Source organism: Rhamphochromis sp. 'chilingali' (assembly GCF_963969265.1).
Source record: "Rhamphochromis sp. 'chilingali' genome assembly, chromosome: 16".
NCBI lineage: Eukaryota > Metazoa > Chordata > Actinopteri > Cichliformes > Cichlidae > Rhamphochromis > Rhamphochromis sp. 'chilingali'.
Genome location: NC_137943.1, coordinates 23829624 through 23842638, shown reverse-complemented (window position 1 = coordinate 23842638; position 13015 = coordinate 23829624). Strand labels below are relative to the sequence as shown.

Here is a 13015-nt window from a genome sequence, read left to right as displayed (position 1 = left end):
GATGATCACTTTATTTAAATGTCTTCCATAGTCTCCACCGGAGCACGTTAGGGATTTGGTGGAAGAGGAAATTCACATCATGGATGTGAAGCCATCAGATCTGCAGGAGCTGTGTGATGCTGTCATGTCAACATGGACCAAAATCTGTAATGAATATTTTGGGATTGCTCTGAACGAAAAAAGGGAATCCAACCCTGTACTATCAAAGTGTAGCTAATAAAGTGTCCGGTGAGTGTATTTTTAGTGTGCATTATGAGGGTGTAGTACCGTCTTTGACCAGCAGAGGCAGGCGTGGCGCTGTGGCTTTAAGCACGCTCAGAGAGCGGGGGTTGTAGCGCTGTCTGACAAACGGTGACGTCACCTCCCCGGTTCTGTAACGTGCCAACTTGTACTCTTTGATAGCAGCGCTTCCGTTTTTAAAATACACGCTCGGTACCGTCTAAATATTCCCGAGCCGCGGTGAATTAGTAACGACATGTGCGCGTTCGCGTGTTTGTGACACAGTAAGGCTTCACTTTGTTAAGTTTCACTGCCGATCGGACCCGTTAGCCGGTTAGCCATTGCTAGGTAACGGTAGCTGTCAACAGATCAACGGCTCCAAAGCCGTTAGTCACGGCAGGTACTGAGGTGTTTGTGTGTCTATGTGTGTGTCTGTTAGTTTAATTTCTGCGAGCGCAATGTGTTATAAACGGACGGTTATGTCAGCCGAACTGGGCCCAAGGCCACTGCTGGAAAATGAGGGCTGAACAGAAAGTTGCACAGCTGTGTTTTCTTGACGTATATTTCACCGGTTAGGATGGAGAAGTCCATATGATTGAAATGATCAGTCATTATTTTTCTAATTAACCTGCAGTTGAACAGAGACGATTTATCAGTCAAGTAAAAATGTTTTATTTGTGATTTGTTAGGGTCATTTAGAGGTTTCAACCTCTGAGGTTGAAGGATTATCTGCTCACTAAATACATACATATACTGGTTTACTTTATCAGGCACATTTAAAAACAATTACGTTGTGGGACTCTTGAGCTTTTATAATTTATCATCATCATTATTATTATTTGGCCTTTAAATGTCTGTCTGTCTGGTATAGGCGTTGCTGTATAGGGTAGAGGATGGCACTAACAATAAGACAGGAGGCAGAGCTGAAGGTGTGAGGATTTTCATTGGGACTGACCAGGATGGACAGGATTAAAAAAAAGAGTACATCAGAGGGACGGCTTAGGTTAAGTGGTTTAGAGACAAAGAGATGAGGCTGAGATGGTTTGGACATATGCAGAAGAGTGATAGTGGATATACTGGCCAAATTATGTTGAATGTGGAGCTGAACAGCGGAAGACCTTAGAGAAGATTCTGAGGACAGAGAAGGAAGCCATAGAAAGGGCTGATGTGACAGAGGAGGATACTAGGGACAGGGTGAGATGGAGGCTGATTATCTGCTGTGGTGACCTCTAAAGGGAGCAGCTGAAAGAAGTCTGGTATAGGCAAAGCTTCCTGTGGTCTATTCAACATGTCACAATCCTAGGACATGAAATGTATCATTTTATAAAACAATAAAAAGCAGCAAATCCTCCTCTTTGAGAAGCTGGAACCAAGTAATAAATAACGTAACAAAGCATTGGGTGATTTTTATTTCAAATAGTCAGGCATTGTCATAGTTTCCTTTTTTGGGGGGGGGGGCTCTTAAGTATTTCAGTAATGAGTACCTCAAATCAATGAGTGCCTCCCACTTGATTGCCTCAGTCAGATTTCTTTGTTTATAAACCTTAAGAATTACAATTGAAGTGCACAGGAATTTGATGGACATTGGGAATTACTATATTGGAAAAGTATTTAAACTTAGGAGATCATGACTAGAAGATGAGCATGTATTTAAATGTTGGTAAAAATTAGACATTCCTTATGATATAATATGAGGACTCAAAAATGCCTGAAAAATTAATGTAATTTAAAATGTACTCCAAGATCTTGTGACTTGGAAGATTTTCATAGCATGAGGGTAAAACTTTGAATGGCTTATTGTACCAAAACCAGTCACCTGATTCCTGTGTTGTCAGATGTGAACTTTACTCAAGTTTGACTGATTTTTATAAGAAATCATCCAAACCCAGTATTTATGTTCCTTGATTGCAGGATGGAAAATTCAGAGACCAATCCTCCATCGAGGCCCCTAGCAGTGCCGGACAGAGCCATGTTGCGACCCTCCGCCCCGCTCGGTCAGATGTCAGAGTCACCCAGGGCCTCTAAGCACAGGGAGCACTCGTCCAAGTCACCAAGGAAACGACGGGATGGGAAGAGGTCGCAGCGACGGGGGGGCGATCATGAACAGCTGCTGTGGGAGATTGAGCGCCGGAGGTTGCCAGGCCAACACGAGCACTTGGAGCCCTGCAGTTCAGCAAGCGACACAGCGGAAAGTTCTCCTAAGAGGTTTGCACTGCAGGTTGCCAGCTGGTCCTTCGTGCCACTGGCACAGCTCTGCTGCTTGGGACGTGAGGTGATGTTCTCTTGACTCCACTGTCTTTCCTTCTCACAGAAGAGCCCACTTTCTACATGGACCGTATCCAGCCACTCACTTCGGACCCAAAGCCTGCATTCTTCCCAACCCAACTTCAGTCATGTAAGCATGAGGGTGCTGAATGAGTCGGACTTTGTGTTTGTTAGGACATTGACACAGATGAGTTTGTGTAACTGAATGAGATAAGATAAATTTAGAATGCTGTGATTGGATATTACCTGAGATGGGAAGGCTTACAAAGTGGGCTACAGATAGTGATCGTCACCTGATCGTAAAGAGTTTCTTTGGCCTTGATTTGTGAACACGCATACAGACAGATTTACCTGCACAATGCCTGTTATCCGCCACACAAAGAAGAAGAGAGATAAAAGGTAAAGGGATGAGGAAAAGAGCATTTTATATATTCTTGTGTTTGGAATTTGACCCCAGCCTGTACAGACATGACCTCAACGTGACCGAGTCATTCATCACGGTTAATGAATGACTAGGCTCCTTGAGAATACTGAATCATATTTATTTAATTGAGAAGACATGGTATCAGTCGGATTTACTTCATTTGATGTCTGTCAGGATCAAAAGCAGACTGACCTAAACTATCAGTACAATGTGGTAGGGTTACGTTAAACTCATTTAAATATATTATATGTGTTCATTTCTTCTTTTTTGTGTGTGTTTTATAACCTGACGCGGAGAGACGGCGTTTGTAGTTTTAGGTGTTTGTTTATTCACTTGTTTCTCTATGTCTGTGTCCGTGTCCCAGGCACATCCAAGACCCAGCCAGCCAGAGGCTCACCTGGAACAAACCTCCAGTGAATGTGCTCGTCATCAGGAAAATCAGAGATGAGAGCCTGGCTGAACCTTTCAAAGAGCTCTGCAGGTTTCTAGTAGAGGTACAGGACCCAGCGTTTATAGTGTCATACAGTCGATAATGTACTGCACTCCCATTTTCCACAACAATAAAACTACTGACACTGATTATGTTATTACCGCGTCTGCTGTTAAGAGTATGTTAGTCAGGCAGCGATCAGACAGTTTTCAAAGTTCATGTGTCAGCGAGATAAAAGCTTCGATGCTAGGCTGCTGAGTTAGAGCATCCCCAAAATGGCAGGTGTTTTGGGATAGTTTGAGTTGAGGGTCTACAGGTAACCTGGGGCAAAAAGGACAAAGGCACCCGAAGCTTACTGATGTTTGTGGTCAGGGAAAGCTTGCCTGCATGGTCCAGCCCTACATAAGAGCTGCTAAAGAACAAATTAATACTGACGGATCACACAGGGCGGCACAGACTGCTCTGAGTGCCACGAAAGAAGGTGGCCTGGTCTGATTAAATTATCTTTTATATCCAGCGGACACTACCATGTGTCTGTGTTTTACCAGGACAACAGACTGTGTTTGTTTGTTTTTCTTTCAGAGAAGACAGACTTTTCTTTTTAACAACAAGTATCTCCAAAATTGGGCAACATACATAAATTAATAACAAAAAATAGGCCAGAACAAAAGTAGAGTTTGGGCTGAGCCGTCTCTTTAAAAAGTGATTTCACTTCAGTTTTGTCTGTTGGCGAGTTGTAAACTTCACCCATGTACCTACTGAGAAACATGGCAAAGAACCAAGTGTACACTGACACACTTGTAGACCTTAAGAGCAACAAATAATCATAAAGAAGAATGCAGGAAAGCGTCCAGACATGTAAGTTATAGTCTCGTTTCAAGCAGTTACAACACCTTGTGACCAGATGTTTGTTTTAAAAAAACAAAAAAAAAAGCTGTACTTTGTGAAACCAGACGGTCGGTGTTGGACAGTGAATCCACATATTTGCATTCCATACAGGTGCTATCACTAAGCTAGCTACATGTGTTTGGCACATGTTTAACGTTATTTTGAAAGGCTTACACTTAAGAGATGTCTGTGTGTGTTTTGGCTGTTGTTGTGCGTTTTTGTGTCAGGAGAAGCAGATGATGGTGTACGTGGAGCGCAGGGTCGCAGATGACGCCACGCTGTCGAAGGACGAGGCGTTCGGCTCAATCCGTAATCAGCTCTGCACCTTCAGAGAGGGTGAGACCCAAAGCAACACAAAACTTGACCATTAGAAGACCAGATATTTGTGTTTAGTAAAAGGTGCAATCTTTTGATGTTTATTCTTCAGTAAAAGTGTAAAAATGGCAAAGATGAAGTGTTGAATTATTGATTATGTTACCCTAAGCGCTATTCTATTTCTACTCTTAAGATGACCACATCAGCAATGCAAAGAACTTGCTGAACTTAGTTTTCCTTTCAGAATGATTACATATTTAAAATTATGTACATTCATTTTTCATTATTTCCTGTGTTTCTGTTTAAAAAAATAAAAAGGGTACTGGAGATGTGTTAAAAAAAACATGTATAACAATGTGTTGTTTCTATTGCATTTCATCTTCTTTTTATAGTATAACTAAATGATCTTTATTTATAAAGTCATCCTTCAAACCAAGATAAAGAGCAGCTTTGCTAAATTTTCTTTCCTGATCTGTTTTTTGTTGGGTTTATTAAATTGTTTCCATTAACTACATTAGCTACAGCCGAAGTAGTGTTGTCAGTGTTGGGTTTTTCTGTTTATTTGTGCTTTGCATCTTTTTGTTCCTATAGCTCTTTAGTCTCATTGTCCCTACTTCATGTAGGTTTTTATCTGAAAGACCTGCCCAGGGTGTACCCCACCTCTTGCCCTGTGACAGCTATGATAGGCTCCAGCGCTCGGATCTTATATTGTAGTACTTTAAAGGATGTGTCGTTGTTTGTTAAATAAGCGTGTTCAGTTTGAAGAGTTGCTATCAGAGAGAGGATGTTGCATGTTTGAACCACTGCTCTGTTTTCCTAGTTAATGTTGTGTTGGATCAGTACCTCACTACATATGGTGGCTGTTTCTTTGTCATTCATGTTATTGGATGCTCCCATGCAGCATTTTTTCCCAATGTGTTTTTCTATTAAAAACACTTAAACTGCCATTAATGAAATATTCTGACAATCTGTGTTGTGACTGTTATAAAGTAGTGCAAAAGGTGAAACTTTAATAAGGGATCCTGAGTATTGAGTAAATATGATGAAAGATGTTGGCAGTGTCTGATGAGGGGGAAATCTTTTAATGGCTCGTGCTTGAAGTAACATTGTTGTATTTTTTAAGCACTTACTTTGTGTGACGTCAGGTTATGATGATATATCCGACTGCATAGATCTCATCATTTGTCTGGGTGGCGACGGGACTTTGCTTTACGCCTCTTCGCTCTTCCAGGTATTGTGATTTTTTTTTTCTTTTTTTTTTTTCTAAATGTCAGAAAACCTTATTGACGTTAGCCAAGACCTTTGTAGCGGTGACATAAAAGAAAAAAAAAGCGAGTTTTACATTTTCCACTGTTTCTATTTTAATGTAGCGTTTTTAACCCTGGTGAGTAATTTATGACTGTTGCTCCTTCATGTTACAGACTCAGAATAGCAAAATGAATCACATCAAAGACACACTGTGTTTTAGAAGTTGCCGTGTGTGTAATATTATAACAGATGTTCATTTTGCATTGTAATTGCATTATAACCATAACAAATCTTTCAGATTCCTTCTCTTCTGAATTAATGTTTGTTTAAAATATAAAAAGAAATGCTTGGACTTGAATATTTAATTACAGTTTTCCTGTCGATGAGCTTTTCAAAGTATAGGTTGGATCATTTCTATTGTTCTGAGTTGGTTTTAATTTTTACATAATGACGTGCCTTCTCTTTTCCGCAGGGAAGTGTCCCTCCAGTCATGGCATTCCACCTTGGCTCTCTGGGCTTTCTGACACCGTTCAAGTTTGAGTCATACAAGACTGAAGTAGCCAAAGTGTTTGAAGGTAAACTGCAGCTCTTTCTGGATAATAATAGTTTCATTGGAAACTTTTTACCTGATCGGCAATTTTTGGGGGACTTTCAGGCAACGCAGCAATCACTCTGCGCAGTCGTCTGAAGGTGAAGGTGGTGAAGGACATGCTTCAGAGAACAGGAGAGCAGCCGTACAGCGGAGGGCCACAACAACAGCCGGAGCACAATGGACTCCTTCCTCATGGACACACCAACACTGATGCTGGCAGGGTCACCCTGCAGCTACAGGTTTGTTAAAATGGTCAGTGAGAATATCAGCTGCTGGACTGTTTACGCCCCAAAAATAAGCTTGTTGGCTTTTGTGTTCTTGTTTAGAAGCTGAGGTGGATTGTACGTCATTCTGATGATCAGATCATCAGATTAATGGTTGGACAATTCTCAAGATAAACATAAATGTAGATTACAGGCTGGAACTTTTTCATGATTTTGAAGAATAATTTTAGGAATTTAGTAGGTGGATAGAATGAGCTTTTCTGTTCTTATGAAGCACTCAGTTCCTACAGCACAGGTCACATTTACCCATTCACAGTCAACCCTTCTGGGGTTTCTGGTGTGAAGAAAGTGTGCAGCTGTCAGGCAACAGATGAAACTCTTGTGGCTAGCTTGAAGACACATGGCTGATGCAAACTTTTATTCACGCGGTTATCAGTGCCACTAAATGATAAATTAAAATATTATAATGAGGGCAAGGGTTACAAACCTTCATTGAACGACCTAACAGTTTGATGTCAAAGAGAGTGAAAAAACAGTGTCAGGGCAGGAGAGAAGCATCTGTTAATTAGCTGATTGCTTCGTTGCGTCCCTCAGCTGTTTGTGTACTTTGGAGACAGATGCGCTGAGTTTTCAGTTTACTTTTTCACAGTCATGGCTCCTTTGAATTTATCAGGGTGTCTGTGAGTCTCAAAATGTCTTAAATATACAATTACCAGTAAAAGTCCTTAAATGTATTTCCAGTATGCTGTTTACACACTTTTATCACTCAGTGTGACTGCATCTTTAATGCTGCGTCTGATAGTTTGACTAACCTTTTCAGGCAGGTTTTACCTGTGTAAAAGGCTGATAAAATACTTTATCTAACTGAACACACACTTAAAAGAAATCTTAAAACACAAACCACCTAAGGTTTTTGTGGGAAACCCTGAAGATGATGATGATGATAGGGTTACCAGCCAATCAGCCTGCAAAAAAACAACAGTATGTTGAAGGATTTCAAAATTAGGACTTCTGAAAATGTGAGACTATGTATGAAAATGAATTCTTAAACAGTACTTTTGTTAAACCTTTTAAGTTAAAACTGAAAGTCTACATTCCAGTCACAACCTGATTATTTGATTTAAAATCCAGTTAACTCTCTAAAAGCCTTAGGTTTAACTTTTGTACCTGAGATCATTGAGATGCCAAGGAAAGCACCACAACCATGTTGCTGTTTCCTTGCGGGTCTCTAAAATGCAGTCCTTTTTAAATCTATCATATGATTAATCTCTCTGAGGTCCTTTAGATTCAGCAGCTGGGACCTCTTAGTTCCCAGTTAAGTTCCTGTGGTTCCTTAGTTCCTGTAAATATTTGGGCTCATGGGACTGCAGTTTGGCCTCCTTGTTAATTCCCGATCACACTCCTGCACGCCATTAAGATGATGGAACCTGACTGTGTGTGTATGTGTGTGTAGTCTAGGGCTCAGTGAGGGATCATCAGCTTGGTTGCCATGGCAACAGTCATAATAAAGCTGCTCGGGAGAGAAATTCGGATGTTATGAATGTTTGTTGAGCCAGTTTCCAAGGATACTGTGGCGTCAACAGTGGAGTCAGTGCCGAATGGATATTTAATGATTCCTGACGTTCTCGGTTTGACACACTGTGTAACTAGCGAACACGACACACACACATAGCCTCTCTCTCTAAGCACAGCCCTCTCCTTAGTCCTCTCACCCCCCTGGAGTTTTTAGGCTCATCGATAAAAGACAGTGACGGATTGTTCTGATCCCTGAGCTTCAGTTTGACCTCACATTACATCATGTCTGCTTGCACCCAGCAGGATGTTTGCGTTGTGCTCAGCTGACGTCAGTATATCTGTCAGACATCACAACACGGCGCTGCAGCAGGCTGTGAGACTCACTGAAGTGTGGAACATGATTTGTTTGCAGTCAGTCTGCTTGTACTTTTTTCTTTCTGTAATGTACTAGTTTATTGTTTTATGGAGTACACTGAGCAGATTTAAGGCTGTCTTCAGGGAACACATGGATATGTTATTCTGTGTTTTACTGCTCAATGGGTGTGGAGTTTATTTACAATTTACATGACAACCAGTTTGTTTATTAGACCTTCATCTCCAACCAGAGGCTTCCTTTTATTAGATTTGCTTGTTTGAGTGTTTGGTGGAAAAATCAACCAGATATTTTGCTGAAATTTTAGTGCCAACTTAAAAGGACAAACTGATTTAATTTTGTTGTAAATAGCACCACCATGTGGATATTAACAGCATGACACTCTGGCAAGTTCATACAATCTTTTCTGCTGTCTCCATACAGTCTATATGCAGTTTCCTTGATCTGTAAAATCACAACCATTGCTACAGTTTTATTTTTTAACTGTGTTTTAGTGAGCCCGAGCTAAAGACATTTATTTGCTTTTTCATTTTACTGCACTAAATTCACATTTATAGATAACTGCTCATATTAACTCATTCACTGCCAGCCATTGGCAGTGAATGAGTTAAACCCATTGACTCATTCACTGCAATTGACGGCTATAGACGTCAATGGCAGTGAATGAGTTAAGTATGTGTCATTTGGTCAAAAGATGGCACTGCAGTTGCATATTTTGGGTCTTCAGTATTCGGAGAGAGGATTTATATCCTTTCTAAGAACATGGCAGAGTTCCCTAGGCCTTCTGATCTTATCTATGGTGTGTGTGTGTGTGTGTGTGTGTGTGTGTGTGTGTGTGTGTGTGTGTGTGTGTGTGTGTGTGTGTGTGTGTGTACACGTACATGTGCAGGTGTTGAATGAGGTGGTGGTGGATCGAGGACCCTCCTCCTACCTGTCCAACGTGGACTTGTACCTTGATGGACGACTCATCACCTCAGTGCAGGGAGACGGTGGGTCTGTGCTTCTTCCAGAGCACTGATTCGGTTTCTACTAGAGCTGAAACAAAGTGTTTGTGTACAAATAAACTCAAAGGCAAATGTTATAAACTGCCTCCATCTCACTCTGTTCTCCAGGTTTGATCGTGTCCACACCTACAGGCAGCACGGCGTACGCGGCTGCAGCAGGAGCTTCTATGATCCATCCCAATGTCCCCGCCATCATGGTCACTCCCATTTGCCCCCACTCGCTCTCTTTCAGGCCCATCGTGGTTCCTGCTGGGGTGGAGCTCATGGTATGTTGGAAACATCTTTATTGTGTTTTGTATATATTAAATGTTCTCTCAGTGCTGACGGAAGGAAAAAACTAAATCATATTTAAATGTTGCCAAACAACAATTATGAATCTAACATAATCTATAGAAGTCCATATTGCTAGAAATCCAGCATCTTTCCCCCCACACAACAGTGCGCTTTCACACCACACTAATAGCCCAAACTCACTCACTGTATTCACCTTGAGCCAAAATAACGCGAAAAGAGCCATCAACACGATCTGCCAACACAGTATAAAGGATGCAGCTGCCATGAGATCAGCTACTGGTTAGTGAAGTCCCATTTTGAAGCCTATATTTTAGTGTTTTCACCATTGCTACCTTGGCTTAAAATAAACAAAACCAAAAGATGAACAGAGGAATGGTCGCATCTGACTGTGCAGCTGTTCGCACATACGCTAATGACATGTCAGTCACAAGTCACCAGCCAATGAGTGTACTACAGATAATCCTCCTCTCTGAAACATGGTATCACCAAGATTTACAAAATAGACCTTTGGGCAAGATGATGAACCCCAAGTTGTTCTCTGATCCGACCAGAGAGTGAGTGTGTGAATCTTAGATAGGAAAAAAAGTGCTTCTATGAATGGGGGAATGAGGCATGGTTTATAAAACAAGTACAGTAGAAAAAAGCTATAAAAGAACCAGTCCATGTACTATTTAGTGGCCGCCCCCCAACCCAGCTCAGACTGTGTCTTATGGGCACAACAAATGTGCGTGTCTAACCTTACTGCACAAGAAGATCTGTTCCAAACGTGTACCACCATTCTACACAACTTAATTAGTTCTGATTGGATTTCGTCTCAACAGACTATCTTCAGCTCATTCATAAAAGTGTCGGTACATTTCATCATAGCTTTTGTCCTCGTGCATTAGTTTTTATTTAGCTATTGTTTTGTTTTTGTCAGAAGAAAAGGCCATTGATGAAATGTATTGGTCAGTGACATTAACACTGGTCTGGAGGCATCTACAAACAAACACCAGGTAACCTAACATGCAAGTCTTTGGACTGTTAGAGAAAACCCACAATCCTCCGGGTACCAGGTCAGGCGGTTCGAACGAGCAAGCTTCTTGCTGTGAGGCCGGTGGTCTGTCCATCACTTTATTACAGGCTTAAGTATCTTAATTAAATTTTTACCCCACCGTTGTGGAATAACTCCAGTAACCCTCTTACTTATACCAGCTCTAACAAGGGTTTGAATGAGAAATATTGGATACATTTCATAAAATTGTTCCTGTCAGCCGCTCTGAATTATAGTCACTTTGTTTTATCTGGTAACAACAGCAGTTTTTGCATTGGTGCTTTGGTTCATGGCCAGATGCTCACAAAATGAGTGACGTGCCCTTTGTTCTCATCCGTAAGTTTGTCAGTGCTGGTTAGAAAATGCTTTAAAAGTAAAATGGAGCTGCTCGCCTGGCTGATGTTGTTTTAACTCTAACACTGACAGTCTGTCCTCGCCTTCCTTGAAACAGATCACGTTGTCCCCTGATGCCAGGAACACTGCCTGGGTGTCGTTTGATGGCAGGAAGAGGCAGGAGATCCAGCACGGAGACTGGTAAGCACAAGTGTCGACGTCTGTAACAGATTCACTACAAATACTTTTTTCCTCAGTTTTAAGATGATTCTTCCGTCTGTTCTTCTACCCACAGTATTAAGATCACGACCTCCTGTTATCCGGTGCCATCGATCTGTTGTCACGACCTGGTGTATGACTGGTTTGAAAGTCTGGCTCAGTGTTTGCACTGGAACGTACGCAAGAGGCAGGCCCGACTCGCAGACACCTCTGACTCGTCAGACACAGAAAACTGACTGGTATTGTTGGGGTTCAAAGACATTCACCTGAAGCTCTCTGCAGCAGCCCGGAGAGAACGAAGGGATCAGGTTTGTTCAGAGACGAACTGAGGAATCGTCTGCAACCAAATCAGCGTCAAATCAGCGGTGCACAGTGATCATTTGCACCCCAAGTCATCAACGCATTACAGTCCAGTGAATACACACTGTAGTTTATGTGTATCTTCCAGAAAGAAAGCATGTTTCATCTTACCCGGGAATGGAAAAAAAAAAATCTTAACAATTGCATGATGATGACCACCCGAAGCTCCTCATGAGTACTAAACAATCATCAATGATAAGTGTAAGAGTGCTAGATGTTAGCGACATAAACGTAGAGATACACTGAAAGCTGAAATGAAGCAAACATACTCTTTGTACTCAACCTTTAAATGTACATTTGTAAATACAAGAATCTAGGATTAATTTATTTAACGTCATATTTATGTAATATCTGAATATTTTCAGGACAGGAGTTTGAAGCAAGTTTAAGAAAACAGTCGACTTAAAATGAAATTTCTATCACGGAGTAAACCAAAGACGACTGTATGTGATTGTTTTCTACTTTATGAACGTCTTGTGGAGTTCACGGCCTACTTTCTGTTCTCACCGTAAAACACTTCATGTTTCAGCTGCCTTACAAACTTCTCAGCCTGAGTTATAATGCAAGTCAGATTTCTGTGTCGCCGTCGTTATCAACAGATTGTGAAATGATTAAAAGATGTAGCAGGAGCCAAACTTAAAAATAAAGAAAAAACAAACTTTTTTTTCCTTTTTTCATCTTTATGTGAACCCAAACTCTCCCTTCATCAAATCAGTTTTTTTTTTTTAGCTCTTATGAGAAAACTAGTAGTTCTAGTTAGCCAGTAAAAATCATTCAATAAGCACATTTTCTACAATTACGTGTCATTCACTGCTGTTTCTCTGGACTGATGTTAGCACTGCTGCTGTTTTTAGATGTAAGTCTTGCCATGTTTGCTTCACGTTTTGGTGCGCTGCACACAGTGAGCCAGGTATTTAAAATTAATTGTCAGGAAGTGGGTTAAAGCGCAGGTAAGCAAATTAATGGAAGCATGTCTCACCCCAACCGGTTGCAGCAGATGGCCCCGCCCCTCCCTGAGCCTGGTTCTGCCAGAGGTTTCTTCCTTTTAAAAGGGAGTTTTTCCTTTTCCACTGTCACCAAAGTGCTTGCTCATAGGGGGTCATATGATTGTTGAGTTTTTCTCTGTATCTATGAAGCGCCTTGAGGTGACTTTTGTTGTGATTTGGCGCTATATAAATAAAATTGAATGTTTGTGGCACTGAAATAGAAATTTGTTTATCTTAAAATTTTGACTTGTTCAGTAGGTAAGATCAAATTTGGTATACCTCAAAATTTCAAC

At 41.1% G+C, this 13015-nt stretch overlaps 1 protein-coding gene across 3 annotated transcripts; it reads left to right on the top strand.

Annotated features, from left to right (window-relative positions):
* Nucleotides 1-356: 356 nt before the first annotated feature.
* On the top strand, nucleotides 357-12929 carry nadkb (NAD kinase b). 3 transcript variants are annotated; one of them, XM_080861215.1, is made up of 12 exons: nucleotides 357-503; nucleotides 2131-2424; nucleotides 2531-2614; nucleotides 3273-3402; nucleotides 4454-4562; nucleotides 5687-5772; nucleotides 6262-6364; nucleotides 6445-6620; nucleotides 9383-9482; nucleotides 9606-9763; nucleotides 11276-11358; nucleotides 11453-12929. In XM_080861215.1, exons 2-12 carry the CDS (start codon nucleotides 2132-2134, stop codon nucleotides 11610-11612), a joined length of 1482 nt encoding a protein of 493 aa, XP_080717341.1. In that variant the 5' UTR covers nucleotides 357-503; nucleotide 2131; the 3' UTR covers nucleotides 11613-12929. The 3 variants fall into 3 exon arrangements, with proteins under 3 accessions (XP_080717341.1, XP_080717342.1, XP_080717340.1); XM_080861216.1 differs by having other exon boundaries at nucleotides 357-619; nucleotides 5714-5772; XM_080861214.1 differs by having other exon boundaries at nucleotides 357-619.
* Nucleotides 12930-13015: the final 86 nt, after the last annotated feature.

Coding starts and splice junctions, on each gene's coding strand:
- nadkb (XM_080861215.1), top strand. CDS start 2,132: ATGGAAAATTCAGAGACCAATCCTCCATCGAGGCCCCTAGCAGTGCCG. Junction 4,563..5,686: donor GCTCTGCACCTTCAGAGAGG/GTGAGACCCAAA, acceptor GTGTGACGTCAG/GTTATGATGATATATCCGAC. Junction 6,365..6,444: donor AGTAGCCAAAGTGTTTGAAG/GTAAACTGCAGC, acceptor GGGGACTTTCAG/GCAACGCAGCAATCACTCTG.